The following is a 21798-nucleotide window of genomic DNA, read 5'->3' as shown; positions in this document are numbered from 1 at the left end:
GTTACATTGTTCATGGCAGGCAGTACATCCCAAGGGTACGCATGACTTAAACTGGGACCATTTGGGCTGGCCATATGTTAATGTAATGTGACATATCCGTGCTCTTACAGGCACTGAAACACCCCTATTTCCAAGTTGGCCAAGTGTTAGGCCCTTCCTTGAACCATCTGGAATCCAAACAGTCTTCAAATAAGCAGCTGCAGCCGGTGGACTCAAAGCCTACGTCAGCTGAAATGGAACCTAAGACTCTGCCGGATGTAAGCGACCAGCCTGTCGGACCGCCCCAGCCAAAGCACAGCCACCAGCCTCTGCAGTCCATTCAGCTTCTGCAGAACGTGGGAACCCCGCCACCCCCAAAGCAACAGGGTCAACAGAAAGCACCACTGTTCCCAAGCATCATCAAAAACGTGCCGGCTGTAAGTAGCCATCAGTGACACGGTGCAGGCATGGCTGGGCTGGGGCAGCCAGGGTTCTGCCTCCAGGCATCTTCAGTAATGTTGGGCAAGATGTGAAAGCCGCTCTGTGTTAAAGCCTCCCCTTCCTCTGGGAGGTGCTTGACGCAAGACAACATGACATTCTAACAGGGTCTAAAAGAGAATAACTTGCAAATTAAAAGTTTAAAAGTTGGCATGCTGCAGATTTCCTTTCGTAGTTACTTTCTATCGCAAAAGAATTCAAAAAAATAAAACTGGGCTTGGTAGTGCAAGCCTGTACTCCCAGAACTCTGGGAGGCTGAGGCAGGAGAATCAAGGTTCATGTCTTATCTGGGCAACTTAGTGACTTAGTGAGACCCAGTCTCAGAATTATAATTTCTTTTTCCAAATCGAACAAAATTAAAAAATTTTTAAAGGGGCTGGGGAAGTAGCTCAGTGTGACAGCTGGGTTCAATCTGGCATCATGCAAAATAAATTAATTAATAGAGCCCCTAGAATACTGATCCTGACTCTCAAGGCTCCTAATGGTAATTTCACACTTTTAAACTGCTAATGAAGATGAACAGAATGGATTTTTCAGGTATCAGACTCAGACTGAAACTACCTCTTCCCTCTGGTGTTTGGGTGTGGGAGCCCATCAAGTGTCCTTGTCTTAGTTATGTTCTTGTTACTGGAACAAAGTACCCAACAACCACAAGTTAAAGGAAGAAAGGTTTATTTTAGCTCAGTTTGTAGAGGTTTCAGTCCATCATGGCTGGCTCCAAGGCAGGGCTGCACAGAAGACAAACGGTCCAGTGAGTGGCAGACAGGATGCAGTGAGCCTCCCTTCTATGAGCCTGGTGGTTGGTGCCACCCACACCCAGCATGGTTCTTGTCTATCTCTTAGGTAAATCCATTGTCCACAACCTAAACCAACGAGTGGACTAATCCAGAATCACACACCCAGGATCTAGTCACCTTCTGAAAGCCCCACCTGGGGCTGCGTGAGGCTTCGGGGGACATCTAGACACAAGCCATAACAGCTGTATTACTTCCGCGGTCTCTCGGGTGTACAATCCCGAATGCCTCTGTGTTACAGCATTTCAGGGTGCAAACACACTGACTTATAGACTAACAACCCAACTCCACTCTAACATACTGTGATTTATTTCGTTCTTATTTTATCACTAGTGATCTGGGCCTTTCTAGTAGAATGCAGGCTTTGTGAGGCTGGGAATATTTTTCTGTTTATTGGCACAGCTGCAGATCCCAGAACAGTGCCTGCCACATGGCACGTTCTCAGTAGTCTTTGGATGAAGGAATGAATGATTTTCCACTGTTTTCAAATGACCTGCAGACTCTGCAGGAGTCTATGTCATCTTCATGACAGTCCTGAGGATTAGAAAGGTCATCTTTATCCTGAGCAAGAAATCTGGTTGTCTGTACCTTTTATTTTATTTTTTATTTTGAAAAGAATAAAACCAAATGAGAAAGAAAACAAAAACGGGGTCATTCAAAACAAAAGGCTGGACATAGAACAAGATTAAAAACACAATATGAGGTGATCTACAATGGTTACTATGATGTCTCTTGTTATCTTCTATAGAATTGTCTATATCATCAGACATGGTATAATTGAATATAGCAGTACATAACAATATTAATTTAAAAAAGCATTGGAGACATTATAGGACTTCAAAAGCAAGTAATAGTCAAACCAGAGTGGGTATCCTAGTGTATCTTGTTATCTTCAGAGTGGTTGCCTATACTCTCAGACTTGAAACTACCAAATATAACAGATTTGAATAAAATCAGTTAACACAGTGATGTAACAAACTAGATTTAAATAAGATAGTGTAGGTAATACAGGGCTTCAGATTAAGTTAATAGGAAATTAAGGATGGTTGCCATAGTACATACTGTTATTTTTGGAAGAGCTGTCTGTGCCCTCAAATCTAGTATAAGTAGACAGACTGGAACAGAATATAATCAAACTAAACAGAGCGATGAGAACAATGTGGATTTTAAATCCTGATACACTATTAACAGTGCCCTCTGCCTTCCCTTTTTAGACAATTCCTCCCCTTTCACAGGGTGTGTTGTACATTTTGGGTCCCCCTAACTCCTTTAGCTTCTAGAGAGGCAACCTACTATTGACCTAAGTGGTTCTGAACGTTTTTACCCCATGAGCTTGATCTCAAGTTGTATTCCTTTACCTACAAGAGCCTCAAGATTTTCCTTCCTTATAGCTGAGTAGTTCTCCACTGCACAAAAGTGTCCTGTCTTTCCAAACTATCTATAGCTGCTGGACAAGCTGCCCCTATTTCTCTCTGGTTCCCTGTCAGATAGAGCATTGTTTTCTCATATTTGACTTTCGGTCCATAAACCCTCTTTCAGATTAATTATATTTCTTGTATAGAGCATCTTGATGGACCCTCTCTCCTGATCTACTCTGCCTGTGCTTTTTGTTAGTGTATCAAGGCCATCTGTGTTATAGTCAGTCTTCTCTGCCTCATCTCTGCTGTGCTATTTTTCTGTCTGTCTGTCTGCTTTTCCCCTTCATTCCACTGTCTGCCCCGTTCAGCAAGCCCCCTCTGCCACTGTTCCTGAAGCCGTGGTCTTTTTTTTCACCCTCTCTAGAATGTCCTTCAGTATTATTTGTAGGGTTGGATTGGTGGTCACGAACCCCCCTCCCCCCAGTTCCTCTTTGTCATGGAAGCATCTTATTTCTCCATTAATTTTGAGAGATGGTTTTTCAGGGTACATTAATCTAGGTTGGAGGTTATTTTCTTTCAGGGCTCGGAATATTTTACTCCAAACTGTTCTTGATCTGATGGTTTGTGTTGAGAAGTCTGTCCTGATTCTGATGGGTTTTCTTTTATAGATGATCTGTTTCTTTTCTCTGATGGCTTTTAATATTCTGTTCTTGTGATGAATTTCTGGCAGCTTGATTATTACATGTCTGGGTGTAGATCTGTTTTGGTGGCAGGTGGTTGGAGTTCTGTATGCTTTATATATCTGAACATCATTTCCTTTTCCTATGCTTGGGAAGTTTTCCTTGATTATTTCTGTGAATAGCCTTTGTATTTCAATTGTGTTTACCTCTGCTTCTTCACTCACATTTTTTATTCTTAAGTTATAGATCCTCTTATCATCTTCTAGCCTTTATATTGTTACTTCCTGGCTCCTCCTTAATTTTTAAGAGATCTTTCCTTTCACGATCACATACTGCAAACCTGTCTTCAAGTTTTGATAGTCTATCGTGAGTTTCTTTTAAGCAATTTTACCAGCTTTCAATGGAGTTTTAATTTCCTGGTAATCTCTTTGAATCTGTTTCATTTATTCTAAATTTTTTTTATATTCTTCATCGGTTTTCCTCTTTTTTCTGTGTTCCTCCATTCTTCCGTCTGTGTTTTCTTGAGAGGTGCTTAGCATTTCTTTTATTAATCTACTTATATCTTGCTTTACCTGTATTAGTATTTCTGTTTTGAATTCTTCTATAATGTCACAAAGATATTTCTTTATGTCTGCTAATGCTGCTTCGGATATGAGTTTGTTGCCCTGATCTCTTCTGTGTTTCCCTCTCCTGGACCTATATTCCCTGGGTTGGTGGTTGGAGACTTATTTCCTGTTTCTTTCTCTTGTCATGTTTCTGGTTTCTTCCAGACAGATGAATCGTGGAGGACCCAGGCCCTTTCTGTGTTGGTTACCATTACTCTGAAGTGTGCTGGCTAGGAATTGCTGCCGTCTCCAGTTTGCTGTTGATCACTGAGGTACAAGCAGCGGGGGTGCAGGCTGGCCTCTCCCCTCTGAGCCAGCCAATCACCGGAGGTCTTCCCCACATTAGTGTGCGCTGCACAGGTGGAACCAGTTTGGGACAGTTTAGGGGGCAACTTAGTCCCTGGCTATTGGATCCTGCCCAAGGACCCTATCTCCTGATCTACTCTGTCTTCCTTATGGTCTTGTTTTGAGGTCTTATATCATTTCCATTGTTTTGTTGGGTTGGGTTTTATTCTGTTTCATTTTGTTTATGTCAGGTCCAATGGCAGGAGCAGCTATTCCAAAGACAGCAAGATATATTATCATAGCAATTTTGGATTTGCTACTGGCTTGTTTTGAAGTCCTTTATTGCATTTGTTGTCTTGTTTTTATTCTTTCTGTTCTATTCTGCTCTGTTTGATTTTTACTGTGTTGAAAGTTATCTGCAGCTATTTTGAAGACATCAAAAAGCATTGTGGTAACTATTGTTGATAATGTTTTTAGGCCTGTGTCTCTTACACTGATTTGTTTTGATTGGTTTTATTCTACTTTATCCTCTTTAAAATAAATACAGCCAATCAAGTACAGTATGTGAAAGTAGCCCTTAAGGAATCTGCCCCTGGGCGAGGGGAGTTACTCTTTATTATGTGCCCACCCTGTGCTTGGCCCCCTACATGTGTTAACCTAGCCTTAAATTTCCATTTGGCCGATTCTTCCGAGCATTCTGTGAACTAAAATTCCCATTTGTTTTCTGTAATACTTCCTTCTGACCACATATTCTGTACTTCTATTTCAGTAGTTGATCTCTAGAAGTCAGATAGCTCCAAGACCTTTTCTACCTCCCACACTTCTAATCATTTGCTTACACTTAATTTTTTCAGTTTAACCATTCAGCCCACCTTGTCGCCAGCTATGGATTTGTTTAGATTTTTTGGTTTTTCTTCCTGCATGTCCATGATGATGAGAAAGGCACTGGGGCCGCCCTTTAAGTGGACTGCGACCCACTAAGCCCCACTCTGTCAAATTACTGAGTGTGTGACCAGGCTGTCTCTGCTGTCCTTTCTTGGCTGCATTTCACTGAAAAGGACATCATGAAAAATTGTGTCACTGACTTGACGGAGGTCCACATCCCACATCTCAGGGTATCACTGCATGCTCTTGAAAAAAACAGTAGCCTGTGTGACACAGTCGTTCTCCTTAGGACTCACCAACAACAGAGCTTAAAATCTTGGCGCTCACCTTAGATCAGACAGTTTGGTCTGGAGTTTGCAAAGTTCTGCTTCCTACTCTGTGACGCTCATTTCCGGTTGCTCCCCTCTTGTCCGCCCAGATGCTGGGTCGCTTGGATATTGCTGGGCCTGCTGAGCACTCTTATGCTTTGGTTCCCTCAAGTACAGTTCACCTGAAGGGAAGCCAGGGCCCAGGGAGATGTGGGCTTTCACTGACTCCTGCATCCAGAGCCTGTTCACCTGGGCAAAGGAAGTAGCAGGGTGGAGCTTGGCAGCACCGTTCCTGAGCCTTCAGCTTCCTGCCGCAGCACCTCCGTGCCATCACATCTCTTTGCTCCCAGCATTCCTGTGTGCCCTGATTTGCAGCTGACTTTTGGATTTTTGCAGAGCCTGTTCCTCCCGAAGGTTCTCTGTCAATGTGTATAAAACCAGCCCGAGCCACGCCCTCTTTCCTTCCTTCTGTGAATGGTGCCAGTGTTCTGAGATTGTCACTCAGACTTTTAAAGTCACCCCTGCCCTCTCCCTGTCTGTGTCTATTGGGATCACTCTGTCACATGGCAGAGGTGTTTTGGAGAAGGGAGCAGGAAAGACACCAGATGTGCCAGCCTTAGTGCCTCCTCCTCAAGGCCATCCCTGGTGAAGAAGGGTGTTAGAGCTTTGAAAAGCTCAGTCCCTTGCCCAAAGAGATACAGCCAAGGCCCCAGGTTATGGTTTGTGTCCAGATGTCCCCCCAAAGCCTTATGCAGTTTCAGATGGAGCTTTTTCAGAGGTGGTTGAATCTAGAGCATGTGATTGATTCATAGATCAGTGGTAGGATGAAGGGTGGGTGACTGCTGGATCAGTCCACTGACTGGGCGGGTGCCACCCTCGTCCTGGCAGCCTGCATGCAGCATAAAGGACAGAAAGAGGCTCATGCGCTCTCCCTTGCTGCTTTTGCTGTCTTCCACCACCATAAACGGTTGCCCCTGTGCCATGAGCCACCCTGCCTTGGAGCCAGCAAATTATGGACTGAAACCTCCACAAACTGTGAGCTAAATAAATCTTCCCCCCTTTAACTTGTGGGTGTTGGATATTTTGTCTCAGCAATGAAAGAAAATAACTAAGATGCCTCATTCCCTAGACCCTTCACATTAAAGAAGAGTCAGATCCTAAGTATTCACGTTCCTTCCATCCCAAATTTGTGTCGATCTTGCCTCCCTCTGAGCAACGATCAGTCCAGGGGCCCATGCTGCCTATTTAGTTAATGCTCTTAATGGTGCATGCATACTACTTCCTTAAGTACAGTCCTGTACCACCGGACAACGTTCCCACCACCAGTGCACCCCACTATTGTGGTGGTCCCTTAAGATTGTCATGGAGCTAAAACAATTCCCGTCACCTAGAATGTCCTGGTGTTTTTTAGCTGTCATTACAAGTTTAAAGGTTACAAATTTAAAAATAAAATAGTTTAAAAGTGTTTAAAGTTTGTAAAGGAAAAAGTTACTGTAAGCCAAGCTGATTTTTTTTAAGTTGGTTTATTTTTGAAGACAGAAGTAGTTTTTACTGGGCATAGTAATAATCCCAGCACTTGAGAGACTAAGACAGGAGGATTTTGAGTTAAGGCTGGCCCGGCCTGAAATACATAGCAAGACATTGTCTTAAAAAAAAAAACAACACACTTTTATATAAATTTAGTGTAAATTTACCATTCCCATTCCTAAGTGTGTCTTATGTATAGAGTCTACCAGTACCATCAGCAGTGCCCTGGACGTTCACGTTTACTCTCTTAGTGACCAACTCACCCACAGCAATTCCAAGTCCTGCAGGCTCCGGTTATGCTGAGAAGCATCATCGGTAACCTGTTCTACTGGATTTTATGTACCTTTTCCTTTGATTATTTGTGCGTACGTGAATGTTTGTGTGCATGTGTGCATGTGTGTGCTGGGTTGAATCCAGGCCCTCCTGCATACTAAGCCCGTGTTCCGCTGCTGAGCTACAATCCCACCCCCCTACTTCACGTTTCTGCTCAGACACACATGCCAACCCCTGGTGACGGTCACCGCGTTCAGCACAGTGCCCTGTGATACTGGCTCGCTGCTGTCACATTCAGCCTGGGCACGTGGCAGGCTGTGCCACGCAGGGTGCGCTCTGATTTTTGTACAGTGACAGTCACCTCTGGATGCCTCTGTAAGAGTGTGTCCTGACGAAGACGAAGTGGCCATGACCGTCCACGGCTGTCTGGGGAAGGTTCCATAAAGGATGGGGACTCCGCGTCTGATGTGCGTGAAAGGCGTCCAGAGATGATTAAAGATCGTAACCATCGACTTCCCCCACAGAAGCCCAGCGGCACACTGGGTCACAAAACCGCCAGGAGGCGCTGGGGTCAGGCTGTCTTCAAGTCTGGGGACAGCTGGGAGGAGTTTGAGGATGGTGATCTCGGAGCCTCCCATTCCAAGAAGCCAAGCATTGGTGTTTTCAAAGAAAAGAGGAAAAAAGATCCTCCCTTTCGGTAAGACTTTATAATTTTTATGATGCATCAACCTTATTTTATTAAACATAAATAAACATAGATCTTAAAGCACAAAGAGGCAGCTTAATAGTTTCTTCTACAAAGCTCAAATATTTATGAGTACCTCTAAAAAGGTAAGACTCTTCTTAAAGTCATTCACGAGTGCCACGTGTGTGCGCGTGTGCGCGTGTGTGTGCAGGAAGGGCTCTTGTTTGTACGCTGCTCTTGTTAGTCATGACCATGGTTAACCCTGTCGGAAATCCATGTGTCTGTCTGCAGGAAGCCGAGCACCATATACAAGGTCCTCGGCAGCCTCAGACAGTGTCAAGGGTTCACTCTGAGCTTGCCTGTGAACCTTGTTGATCGCTTCCTGAGCCTTCTGGCAGTTTAATACCTTCGGCAGTTTCATTTCTTTTCATAAATTAGTCATCCTTGATGCACTGTTCACTGCTGAGATAAGGATGGGTTAAATGTGGGTGACCCCTTGAGACAGGAGGGATAAGGAGAAGAGTTGTGTCCTGCCTGGGGGAAGCTTATCTAGCATCCATTTGTCATTGCCCAGGGCAGAAGCCTTGCTGTGAGGGGCCCAAGCCCTGAAGAACCTGTGCCACGGGCCTCAGCCCTAAAATACCCGCACTTAAGAAAAGGTCCACTTCACCCTGTGGTAGTGAGCTTTCCGCCACTGTGACAGCGTAACTGAGGCAATCGCCTCATAGGGAAGAAGGGTTTGTTTGGCTCACGGTTTCAGTCCCCAGGCCTGAAGCACACGGTAGGAACATGTAACAGAGGAGGCTGGTTCACTGCATGGCAGTCAGGAAGTAAAGAGAGAGGAAAATAGGGGCCCGGGTTCTAACATCTCCTTTAACATTGTCCATTCCTAAACAGACACGGCTGCAGGGAAACACAGGATCATTCCATTCGGCAGCACCTGTGGGTTGGTTCTGCAGCCCAGGGTGGCCTCACACACTGTAATCCCAGCACTCCGGGAGGCCAAGGCCGGAGGGTTACAAGGTTGAGTTCAGCCTGTGCGACTCAGTGAGACCCTGTCTAAATAAAGAAATAAGCAAACAATGAGCAAGGACTGGGGAAGTAGCTTAGTTTGAAGGCTCTGGGTTCAGTCCCCAGTACTGCCAAAAGAAAGCGTCACCCACATCCCATCTGGGACTAGAAAGGGTCCCCATGCTGCTGATGTCTGGGCAGGGTGTTGTTCCCGCCCTGTCAGCACAAGGGCTCTACCAGAAAGCATCTTGGGGAGTCACACTGAGAGTTAAAAGGATGCATGGAGGGCAGGAAAGGTTGCTTCTCCTAACTCGGTAGGTCTCCTCTCGGCTTCCCAGGCTTCAGGAGTCAGGACTCATGGGCGCCAACCACCCGCCCAGGGACCCCAAGAGCGTGCCTGCCGCTGTCTCTCTCAAATCCGATTCTGAACTGGCAGCTGTGTCAGCACCTAAGCAGTACTACTTGAAACAGTCAAGATACCTCCCAGGTGAGCCAAGCAGAAGATGGACAGGTCAGGCCAGGCACCTTACGGTCTCTAGAATGGGCACAAAGTACCACAGAGTGTAGAATCATGGGGCTCTTCTGCCTGGACCCCTTCTCTACCACTAGACTACTTTAAATCATGCAGAGCTGGGGATAGTGGCACATTCCTGTAATCCCAGCACGCTAGGCAGCCAAGCCAGGAAGGTTTTAAATTTGAGGCAACCTTGGACCACTTAGTGACTTAGCAAAACCCTACCTGAAAAAAACATGGGCTGAAGCTCAGTGTAAAGGCCCTGGGTCCAGTCTCCACCAATGGGAAGAAAATGGGAGAGAGAGAGGGAGGGAAGGAAACCATGTCAGCGGCTGGGGTTCGGGGTTCTGACAGGGCAGTGGGGTGGAGAAGATTTTAAGAGGACAGCGTTGTGGAGGTGGAGAATCAGGGGGAGCCCATTGACCATCGGGCTGACCTCTCCAATGGGCAACTGGGTGTAGGAACCCAGAGGGAGGAGGAAAGGTCTGGAGGGACAGAGAGGAGTTTGTGAAGATCTGCCTCTGGCATTCCAAAAAGGGGAATGGAGGTCAGGTGGCGGGACGAGAGACCAGGACACCGAGAGGGGTCCTGGGCCCAAGATAACAGAGATGGAAATCACCAGCATGTGACAGCCTTTAAATCCACCCAGGACAGGACAGGATCACCCAGGGAGAGGCTGGGAGGAGGAGCCAGGCGCTTTGGTGGTGGTGGTGGGGGGGAGACAGACAGAAGCCTGGCATGGGGTATGCAGAGGCCTGAGGCAGAGAGAGTGTCCTTGGAAGGGCTCTTTGGCGGCTAGCACTGGGTGGAAAGGGACAGAAATGTTAAACCGGACAGTGGCGACATCTCTGCTGATCTTGAGTACTTTCAGCCTGGAATGGGTTAGGGGAGACCCAGGTGGGAGAGGTTACAAAGCCATGAGACAGTTGGTTTGCTGAGAAATAGAACCACCCTAAGGGAATTCGGGTGCTTTAGCCAGGGGGCTTGCAGAGTGGGTCTGCTGGGGAAGGGTCAGGGCGCAGGGGAGGAAAGGGGATGGGGCTGAGATCCTTGGGAAGGTGACAGGAGTTGGAATTCACACCGTCAGTGTTACCTTTGTAAATCTCAGGCATTGAAACCATTGGAGTTCTAAGCTGACCTCAAAGACAGGGATGTGACAGTTTTCATAACACAGAATCATGGGGATTACTTTCCTCTGTATTTTATTTATTTCTTTATTTATTTATTGGTACCGGGAGATCTCAGGACCTTGTGTTTGCCAGCCAGGCACTTGTGCGGCTGAGCTACATCCCCAGCTTCTCTGTACTATTAAAAAAAAAAAAAAGCCTAGTCCATTTCACTGCCTGAAATTTACCAGCTCAGTTCTTGCCTCACTAATAATAGAAGGGGGCCCCCTGGTGGTAGACATGACTACTGTAAATCACGGGCACTTTTTCATGGTTCTGCTTCTTGGTGCGGCTGTCAGGAGCACATCTCAGGGTGTCTGAGACCTGCCCCCTCATTTCCTTTTTAACTCAGAGACCTCAGGAATCCTGTAGTCACCGGGGAGCAAAGTACGGCTATCACGGAGAATTAGTACCTCAACATGCGCCATCTCCCCAAGACAGATGGGATCATTAGGTTCTGCAAACATGACTGATACAAATTTGAAAAATTAAAACAAAAGGAAAGGATGACAAAGAATTGCTTGAAACCTAAACACGAGGCTGGCTGTCACCCTGCTGACATGCTTCCCCGGAAGATCCCCACCCCGACCCCCAGAACTAGCTGCGATTCAAAGCTGGGGCTGGGCTCAGTTCAGTCACTTGGACAGATTTTTACTGAGCAGCTCGTGTGAAGCAGCAGCCGTGCAGCGGTTAGAAGCCCGCATGAGGAGCAATCTTCCGCACTTGTTCAGGGTGCAGTGCTATTTTTAGAGTTGAATATCTTCAAATAAAAGAAAGAGCAATATCATTGGACACTTCCTTTTTCTACCTGAGCGTGAAGTATAAAAGGTCTTATGCCAACCTTCAGGGTGCTAAGGGCTCTAGAATGTACCATAAATCGCAAGGACCATTATGTGTGGCGCTGGCCTTCAGGGAAGAAGATGTAAGTGTCACATTACTGATGCTACTGGTGCCTGCATATGTATCAGTCAGGGTTTCCTAGAGAAACAGAAATAACACAAGATAAACGGATGTATAAGAAATCACAGGATTGGCTCGCAGTGGTGGGCCAGGAAGTCGGATGAGGGAGCCTGCAGGGGCCTCTGCACACGGGAGGCTGAGGCGGGCAGCACAGGGCTGGAGCTCAGCGTGGTGTCCCGCCCACGTCTGTCTCAGGAGGCGATGGGTCTGCATGGAACGCGGAAGAATCTATGACAGAGGCTGGAGTCCCAGGCAGAAGCCAGCAGCCCATGTCCAGGCTGAAGGCGACTGATTTCTCTTTTGCTGTAAGCAGGCTGCTCCCCCGGCTGGTGTGGCACTCACACCAGCGGCCTGCCCTCCTCCTGCACAGGCTGAGAGGTAACAAACTAGGGCCCCTGGCCCCTGGCTGAATCATGTCTGACTTTCTGGAATGGACACAACACATCCTCCAACGGCAACTACAGCAACTGCTCGTCCTCTACACCCCAGGGATCAGAGCTGCCGAGTCCCCTAGTTAAGCTTCTGGACTTCTCAAGGTGGCACAGCAGCAGGCTTGGGCTCCGGACTGGAGCACCCTTCTGCCTTCCGTGTGCCACTTCCCTCCTCTACCGCCGCCCCCGGCCCAGCGAGTGGCCTGTGCTCGTTCTGTAATCACCACCCCAGTCCATTTCCTGTTTCTTAAGACAGCGCACACAGAGGCGCACAGAGCCCTCCTGACCTGACCCCTCCTCTCTGCAGCCTGCAGGCTCCCGCGCTGTGCCTGCTGCCCCGGTCCATCCGGCCCTGAGTTCTGTCCCTCAGGGTCCTCAGCCCTCAGCTGGCCTCCCCCAGGAGCACCCCTTCCACCCCGCGTGGCCTTTGGCCGCTCAGCTTCAGGTGGCCTTCTCCTTAAGGACCCCATTGCTGCCCATACTTCTTACCTTCTTCAAAACAGATTCACCCTGCCAGGCATTTAATTAATTACAAGTGCCTCCCTCTCATTAAATTGAAAGAGCCACAAGTGCAGACACTGGCTTATTTATCTCTACTTTTATTCCAGTGCCACACACACTGCCTGGCACACAAGAAGGGTCAGTAGTTGTTTGTTAAATGACTTTTTTGTTTTTGTCTTTTTGAGTCAGGGTCTCACTATGCAGTTCAGGCTGGCCTTGAATTCACAATGTAGCCCAGGCTGGCCGCGAACTCACAGCAATCCTCCTGCCTCAGCCTCCCAAATGCTAGCATATGCCACCATGGTCAGGTTTAAATAACTTTTTAAAATTTCTTGTAATGTGAAAGATTATTATCAGGTACTGCTGTGTATCATTACAATATCAAATGATATTAACGTGCATTTAATTTCTGCCCCTATGTTGACAAATCCAGTGAACACTTACATACTGATAATTTCTGTGATAAAACTATTCCTAAAAAATTGAAATTTTTATCTTAAATCTTTATCTTAAACCAGTAACCTTATTAGTGCATGTATTTTCTTTAGGGTGAAAAAAATCCAAACGAACTCTTTAGGGATTTTGCCTGGGCAGTAATTTTTCCTCTCCCTTCCACTCTGACTGAAGATTTTTTCATGTACATAGCTGCCACGAGCTGAACCTTCCTGTTTGTCAGATGATCAGCTGCTATAGGTCTACCTGTAGGTGTTTTATTAGAAGCCGAAATCCATACAGAGCTACATCTTGGAAGGAAGGGAGATTTCTTAAAAGGGGGAGAAATTATCCAGGAGTGTTTGCACACACCTGTACACCTGCAATCCCAGCTGCCTGGGACAGTGAGGTGGGGAGATCACAAGTTCAAGGCCAGCCTAGGTGATTTAGCAAGACACCTCCCATCTCAAAATAAAAACTATAAAGCAAAAGTGGAAAGGAAGGAGAGAGAAGGGGAGGGAGATGAGCCAGCACAGTGCCTCCTTAGGGAACTGCCATGGGGGTTGGAGGCTCAGCTCGCTCTTGCTGGCTCTGGGGCTGGGGCTGACTATGCGCTGCAGTGCAGGATGGCCGAGTCTTCTTGGAGGGGCACATGCTCGGGAAAGAATCTACCTGCAGCCAAGGACCAGGGAGTAGTTAGGACACACTACTTCGCTGAAAAGACTCCTGCCGTCAGGGTGAGGGGTTTGGGTCTCGGGGCTGGGAGAGGGTCTGAAGCAAACACCGAGCTTGCATTTCTGGGCATCTCAGTGACAGGTGCAGGACCGCAGGGCAGGAGTCCCGTCCTCCCAGGGACAGACTGATTTCTGTTGCAGAGGGTCTTGGTGAGTGCTGGTGCATTTCTCTGTCTGCCTCATCAGCGCTGGCGGGCTTGCCTTAACAGGGGAGTTTGGTCCTGAGGGTTGGAACCCTTTCATTGTCCATGAATAGTCACTATGTCTTTCTCATCATGTGAATGAAACCTTTGTAAGGGATTCAGTTTGGAAAAAGCAAAAAGCTCCTTCTGCCTGCAATAGTTCTGACTTCCTGAATTAATGCCATCCTCTGAGATGGTGTCCACAGGAGCTGATGACGGGGTGCGTGGGGCTCCAAGCCTTGACAAAACTTCAGTCGAGAAGACTTCCAATCTGTCTCAAAGGGTTAAAGCAACCACTGGTACCAAGACCCCATGCTGAGCTGACCTTCACAGATTTCAGGAAACCAGAAATAATTCAAACTCTTGTTGAAATACATCTCCAAGACTGTCCTTCCAGTTCCCAAGTGCTGAACTGCAGGTTTTGCTTGGTCTCTTGGACCAGAGGTCCCCAGCTCCAGGGCCATGGTCCTGTTTGGAACCCAGCCACACAGGAAGAGGTGGGTAGCCAGCACAGCATGCAAAGCATCTTCTGTGTTTCCGGTCCTGTGTTTCCGGTCCCGGGCTTTCCGTTGCATCCACCACGGCACTGGATTCCCATAGGAGTGCAGACCCTACTGTGAATGTACCTGAGCATTCTTGTGAGAAGGAATCTTAGTCCCCAAATCACCCGCACCCAACGCTGGCTTTCGTGAAACCTGGCGCTGGAGACCATTGTCATGCGCAGATAAGCACCCCCACGACAGGCTCTCCACCTGCCTGCTTCAGGACTCTCTGGGTTTCCCTGGGCTTCAGATCGCACATCGGCCTTCCCTGCCGGGCCAGCTGTCCCCCAAGGTCTGGCTCAGAGTGTTCACCGGAAGCAGTGACAAGGCACTGCCGGTGAATAAAAATGTTTGTGCTTTCCCAATTTTTACAAGACAATTAGGAAGAGTGTCAGATGGTTATAGTTATTATAGAAAACGTGGTTTGTTTATAAAGTGCATGTGTTTAGGATCCTGTTAGGGTTTATCAAAAAGGATGTATTTCTGCCTTTCTTATTTATTTATTTGTTATCTTTTTGAGACAGGGTCTCACTATGCAGTTCAGGCTGGTCTTGAGCTTACTTTGTGGCCCAGGCTGGTCTCTAACTTACAGTGAGCCTCCTGCCTCAGCCTCCCAAGTGCTAGGATTACAAACATGTGCCCCGTGCCAGGCTTTTGCTACCTTCCAACCTAAATATATCTCTAGTTTCCTGTCTAACTTTGTTCGTACAGATCCTATTTTTCCTCCCAGTCTGTGATCACACAGACCTTTGCAATGACAGCTTTGTTCTTCCAAGGTGTAAATCCCAAGCGTGTGTCTCTCCGAGCCGCCGGGAAGGACGTCAACTCTTACGCCTGGAATAATCAGCTGTTTCCCAAGTCTCTGGGAGCCGTGGGAGCAGAAGTCGCTTTCCAAAGGAATAATGCAGGTAATGCAAGAATACACCTAAACCTCAATGCGCTGGCTGCCTGCGGATGTTTACTTTTGCCTGTTCTGATTCAAAAGTGATTATTTATTACTTTCACACGTTCCCTCAGGGGCTTGCGTGCCTGCCTGGGAGGGGGCTCAAAGGCTTTGCAGATGAGACGAGTGCAGACAGTCTGCCAGATCGTCCCCTTCCATCCAGGTTCTCTCCGAAGTGGAGCTGCCTTGTTAAATAACAAGGTGTCCTTCAGTTCTCCTGATGCACAAAGGAAGCGAAGCAAAGCTTCTCTCGGGTTAAGATGATGCGCCTCCCCCCAAAGTGTAAGAATATCTGTGGTGCCAGGCGAAGGGACTGTTTGTCACACGGAAGTCAGTGTTGAAAAAATAAATGATCCTTGAAGAGTGCACAGAAAATCTTTGCTTTTTGGGGGCTGTTTCGTTTTGTTTTGTTTTGAGATGGAGTTTTGCTATACAGTTCAGGTTGGCCTTGAACACACTTTGTAGCCCAGACTGCCCTCAAACTCACAGCGATCCTCCTGCCTCAGCCTCCTGAGCGCTGGGATTACAGGTGTGTGCCAGCGCGTCTTGAGAATCTTTTCTAAGGCAGGAGGTTTCAGGAATTCGAAGGAAGACCTAAAGGAGTTGCAAGCTGACAGAGAATTAAAGATCACTTTTATGAAATCGATGTATAATTTTTGGTCTGCATCTCTGAAGAGTGCATAGACCAGCAAAGCTGTTTAAAAAAAAACAACACTGTTAGCACCTAGAAACTTCTGTCTTACCAACATTTCTCAGTGGTTCCATCTACAGGAGAGAGAGACAGAGATAAAGAGACAGAGATGCAGACAGAGAGACAGAGACAGACAGAGAGACAGGGATGGATGCTGAACCCCACGTGTTTCCAAGAACATTCATTTGCTTAACCTACTTGAAAGAAGTTTCCTTTTCCTCATTAAGGGATGTGTTTCTGCGCCAGGCTTGGTGGTGCTAACCTGTAACCTTAGCACACTGGAAAGCTGAGTCAGGAGCATCACAAGTCTAAATCTAGCCTGGACAACTTAGAGAGTCAGTGAGAACTTGAATCAAATTAAAAATAACAAGGGCTTGGGGTTTAGCTTATTGTGAAAGCTGTTCAGTTGTCAGAGAGACAGTGTGGATGGATATATTTTTATACTAGTATTGTGGGCATAAAATCATGTGCTAGATTCCATTGGTTATATTTAAAGGGAGATAGAATGGTCTTATTGTTAAACTATTTATAATTTCACTGTTCCAAAAATAACATCATTTGCAACTGTTGACTTATGAAGAAAAACTTTGGATATCAATTTAAAAGTGTATGAAGGGATACAGTCTCTCAAAAATGTGAGTGGTAGGTGGAGAAGCCCAAGGAGGCTGAGGCAGGAGGACTGCAGGGTTGAGCATAGCCTGGGCAATTTAGTGTAGTGAGACCCTGTCTCACAATAAAAAACACAAAGGGGCGCAGTGGGAAGGCCCTGGGTTCAATCTCATTTACCACAAAAACCAAAATCCAGGCGGTATTAGGTTTTTAAAGTTCGATGGTCATGGTTCTGGCAGATGTGCAGCCCGGCGAGGTGTCCTGATGTGACAGCAACACACATGCACTTTTTACAAGTTTTTCACACTCATTAGGGACTTAATTTATGGGCTCACTAGAGCTAAGGAAGTTTAAACACAGCATTCACAGAACCAAGCAGTTCCACAAACCAGCGCGGGGGACAGCTCCGCGGCTTTGCACCTTGGGGTCCACAGAAAGCAGCCGCGCACAGGGACACCTCGTCCTAAGAGTTCTTTCATCATCTAATTCATGTTTTTCTCTGCGTTTTCTATAATATTCTCCTTACTGTTCATTCTTTCTTCCCATCCGCCTTCCCTTTAGAAGAAAGCATAATAAAACCCATTGAAAAGCTATCATGCAATGAAAGCTTTCCTGAAATAGTACAGGATCCACAAGGTAATTTCTGCGTGTGACGAGTGAGCACGACTTGTCCCCTGACCCCGTGTAGTTCTCTGCTCGGCCTCTGCCCTGTGACCCATCCTACAAGGCCAAAGTGACCTGCTTTTAGAAGTCACATCAAGACTGGGACAGGGAGAAGCTTTTCGCGTCCTCCTGAGCCTTTTTGTACAGCGCTGCTTCCCGAGTCTTCTTAAATTCATGCTGGCAACCTGCAGAAATCAGGCAAATAATTCCGTGGAAAAGACTGAAAAGAGTGTTTTCAAAACAAAACAAAAATAATAGTAAAAAAAAATTTTTAAGTATTTTCCAACTCCAAGATATATATATTATATAGATGATATACATATATATATATATATAATACGTATTTTTCTGAAACTCATTTCTTAAGCAACAACAGTCATTTTTAAAAGAAAAAGCTTGCCAGGTCGATGGCATTTCCTAGGGGATAGGTCTGCGGTTTCCACAGTGCCAGCCACCAGCTCCAGCCTGGAAACCCGGAGCTCACGGGGCCTGCAGTAGAACACCAAGATAGTTTAAGAAGACTCGATTCCCCGCTCGTTTTTGCCTGGCCACCCCCTGCAGCAGCAGCAGAGCACGTGGCTTGTGGCGTGGACCATGTCCCTCTTCTGGCCCTCACTAGCTTTCGGAATCTGGGGCAGGTTATTTACCAGTTTCTCCCCCATAAACTGGAGGGAAGAATATTTCCATTTATAGCACCATACGGTTCTGCCCAGGATTTTCATCCCGCGGTAGGCGCTGCTGTTAGATGCAGTCCCGACTCTGGGCTGCCTTCCTACAAGTCTCTTTGAAATACGAGGCAGGTGACTGATTGAGAGCCAGTGTGAGCAGTAAGGAGAAGTGCGTTCAGCACGGCGGGAACCTCAGGGTGGGGTCCTTGGGGGTCTGCTGCGTTCACACCACTGCTCTCCAGTGTTTGCTGCTTCAAGAGCAAGTACTTGTTCAGAACCTGCTGTGCCCAGCCCCGTGCCACAGCAGGGCACAGAGCCCAGAATCCAGACGTATGGGCAGGGGACGCCTCGGCTTTACTGCCCGGGGACCGGTTCTTTGGGCCTTTGGAGCCCCGTTACCCCTCGTAGCTGTGTGTCTCTCCCTGCACGGCATTCTGCTCTGGCTTTGCCCCTCGGGTCCTTGTGATCTGGCCTCAGCCGGCCGCGTGTGTGTGCTGACATTGCTCCCAGCATCCCCCTGGGCAGTGCCAGGCTCTCGGCTCTCTCCGCCACCTCTGCCCGGTCCTTCTGTTCTTATGCTGCAAACTCTTGGAGCTCCATCCTGTAAGCCTGCCCCGCCTTCATCCAGCTCTCTGCACCTCTCCTCTCTCCGGATGCCTCCCTCCACAGATGACCTCTGCAGTCTTCTCCAGGTCTCTGCACGTCCGAGCCAGACCCCAGACCCCCAGACCCTGAAAAATGACATCTAATAGCCTCCTCATCCCCCTGATGTGACTCAAGGCACCACATCTTTCCCTAAATCCTGCTGCCTCATCTATTTTGCTCTCCTAAGTCACCTCAGCTGCAGAGCAGGGGCATCACACATCCTGCCTCCCATAACACCCCAGCCCTGCCGACCCACCCGGTCCCTGCCTCTCCCTCCTCCGTGACACCTTCTGTCATCTCCGCCCAGCAGGGACCTCCTGACTGGGCTCCTGCTCCTGCCTCTAGCTTTCGCCGTTCTGTTCACCAGATAGACGGTCTGCTAACAATGGTGGCGGATGATGGTGGCGCTGACGCAATTCTATGCCAGTGGCTCTGCTTGCACGGCACTTGGCCCCTGCACCAACCCTGGGAGAGGAAGCCCCTTTGGAAAAGGTTTAGGAAATGAACAGAGGCGCAAAAAATGCTTCAAGGATCAGGAGTTCCTGGCAGGAAACCCTCCAGGGTGATGAACAGCATAATCAAAGCCCTGCTGCTGAGTCTAGGACGCACCACACAAACCCTGCCTTGAGCTCAGTCCCTTGGTGATCAAGGAAACAGAGGCAGACCACTTTGCCTGGTGGTGCCACAGAGTGCATGATAATAACCAGCACCCGAGGGGTTGTTCCGGGGATGGGAGAGGCAAGTGGCCAAGCACGGCGTGGCCTGGAGTGCAGCAGGTGCTCAAAAAATAGTACCCAGAAGAAGGTTAGGATTCGAGTTTATTCTACCGCTGTTACAGATATTCACCTGCTGACTCTGAAACTTTGTGATACATCACTAGGAAATCTCGGCGGTTACACTACTTACAGCCAGTCAGGATACATCCCTTCCTTCCTCAAAAAAGAAGTTGGGTCAGCCGGCCAGAGGATCCACTTGGCGCCCCTTGGCGCCGCAGCTGCTACAGGTAAGAACAGGTTTTGAGATTTCAGAACCGAGAGGAGGTATTTTTCCCCCACTTAAACATAGATGGTCGCTTTTGCTGCCTAAAGGCTTTTAAATTAGTGTCACTTCACTAACACAGCCAATTGTTCCTGTCAAAATATCCTTTTCTTTTTTCCAAAAATCTGGCTTGCAAGTAGTAAATAAGAGAACTGCTGTCTGTAACCCAGTGTCTGTGACACACAGAGGCCACCCCAGAAATGACAGCGGCTGTGTACCCAAAAGATGTGCAAGTCCCAAGTGGCTGGAAGGCACGTCCCCAGGGGGAGGCCTGGAGAGAGCTGGCTCAGAGTCCAGAGGGAGGGAGGGGTGGGGAGGGACCACGGACATTAGAGCCCTCTGTAAAATGATTTAGTTCTTTGACATTTGAAATGTTTAAGCAGTTTTAGCTGGTTAGTTATTCATGTAACAATGTTTCACTAATTTTAAAGTTTTTATACATTTTGGCGGCAAAATATAGGAATAAAATAAGCCTTATGATTAAAAGTTTGGGATCCAGTAACAGGTTGCCATTTAAGAGGCGCTATGTTATCGCCCATAATTATCTTAGTACAAAATGAAGTTCTGTGCCAAGCACAGTGCCACATGCCTGTAATACCAGCTACTGAGAAGGCTGAGGCAGAAAAATCACAAGTTCTAGCCTGGGCAATATGGATAGACACTGATGAAAAAAAATTCTTAATTCTAGAATATATATATATGTATTTTTTTTTTTTTTTGAGACAGGGTCTCACTATGCAGTTCAGGCTGAACTCGAGCTCACTTTGTGAGCTGGTCTCAAACTTGCAACAATCCTCCTGTCTCAGCCTCCTGAGTGCTGGGAATACTTCGATTTTCAAAGGAAATTAGAACTCTATATGTGTAGCTCCACAAAGCTAAAAGTTTTAGAGGATTCATAATTCTAAATACATTTTACACAGTGAATACTGTGTTTGAATATTACTTAGCTATAACTATTGGAGTCTTAGCCAAGCCTCGATCTTCTAAACAAGTGGGTGGCAAATGGCTTAAAGATGAGACAAATGTTAATGATTTTAGAGCTTCAAAACCCTCTAACAGAATTTGAGATTCCCTGGGGGTTGAGATCAAAAACTTCTCCTGGTGGCTTATATTTATCTATTTGGTTTTCAAACAAAGGAAGGGGATACTGAGGCAAGCCTGGGAACTGAGCAGGACCTTGGGAGTCAGTTTGAAGACTTCTCCAAGTAGTAACTTTTGCTAATGAAGAGAAATGTCTTATCTCTAAGTTGGTAGCTTTACTGCTCTGGAATGGGGCTGTCAGCAGCCCGTGTCCTTGGCCACCTCAGCTGTGGTTATCCTGACTGTGAGTAGCAGTTTAACCCTGCACAGCCCAGGCTCCAACATACAACCACAGTGTGGTATTAACCAAAAGCCCCTGGAGTGTCAGTCTAACCACCTGTTTGGAACACATATGCAAAATTAGCACAGAGAGGGAGTTCTGCAGTTGAGGAGCTCTGGGATGATCAATGTCCTCTGTGGAACAAAAGGCCATGAGTCCAAAAGCTCATGGCTTTTATGGGTATCAGTCAGGGAGGTGGTGAGGGTCACCGCAGAGCGCTAGGGAAGAGAAAGAGAAAGAGAACAATTTTGTACCAGGCACAGAAGCCTCCAGTTAGCAGTGTAACGGATAGCTCGGGGCACGTGAGGCTGGCACCTTCACTGCCAGGAAGGTATAATTCTTTCTGAGTCCCGTGGATTTAGCTGAGATGTTATCTCATGGTTTATCCCTGGACTCTCACAGGTTTTTTTTTTTTTCTTGAACCCCCATCCAACCACCAGCAGAGGGTGGGATGATAATGCTCACCCACATGCTGCAGTGATGACGTCTCAGCCAGACTTGGCTAATTAAGTGAATACGTATTTCAATAAAGCCAGCTCTGCATATCTCAGTGAATAGGGTTGAAGGACAAGGGAGGGAAAGATTGAGGCAAGGGGCTTTATTTCTCGAGAGGGTGCAGCGTGGTGGCCTCCCACGTGGTATTAAAGTCTGATCTTGTGGCTGTTGCTCATTGTCTTTGAACTAAGAACCTCTCTTGGTCCATTCATAAAGTATTATCCGCCGTCACGTGAAGGAATGGTCATAGCAGCAGCATCAGAATTAAAATTCAGAAATAATGGCTCATCCAACAATATGCTGTACACAGGAAACACACTTAACATGGAAAGAAAT

The 21798-nt window shown here is 47.2% G+C and overlaps 1 protein-coding gene across 6 annotated transcripts in view; it reads left to right on the top strand.

Annotated features, from left to right (window-relative positions):
• Mak (male germ cell associated kinase) overlaps positions 1–21798 on the top strand; it is a 56963-nt gene that overhangs the window by 28926 nt on the left and 6239 nt on the right. For 3 of the 6 annotated variants that reach the window (XM_063259872.1, XM_003468735.5, XM_063259875.1), the window contains 6 exons: positions 111–416; positions 7717–7889; positions 9227–9375; positions 15127–15258; positions 17155–17229; positions 19450–19572. In XM_063259872.1, the coding sequence (XP_063115942.1) occupies positions 111–416; positions 7717–7889; positions 9227–9375; positions 15127–15258; positions 17155–17229; positions 19450–19572 (958 nt within the window). Of the gene's footprint in view, positions 1–110; positions 417–7716; positions 7890–9226; positions 9376–15126; positions 15259–15367; positions 15669–17154; positions 17230–19449; positions 19573–21798 lie in introns of those variants that run through there. The other 3 variants (XM_063259873.1, XM_013151350.3, XM_063259874.1) reach the window with 3 other exon arrangements.

Source organism: Cavia porcellus, unplaced genomic scaffold (genome assembly GCF_034190915.1).
Source record: "Cavia porcellus strain 051 isolate PalLab524CR breed Dunkin Hartley unplaced genomic scaffold, mCavPor4.1 scaffold_13, whole genome shotgun sequence".
In the NCBI taxonomy this organism is placed as follows: Eukaryota; Metazoa; Chordata; class Mammalia; order Rodentia; family Caviidae; genus Cavia; species Cavia porcellus.
Note: the sequence above shows the minus strand (reverse complement) of the source record. Positions and strands in the feature narration are given on the sequence as shown.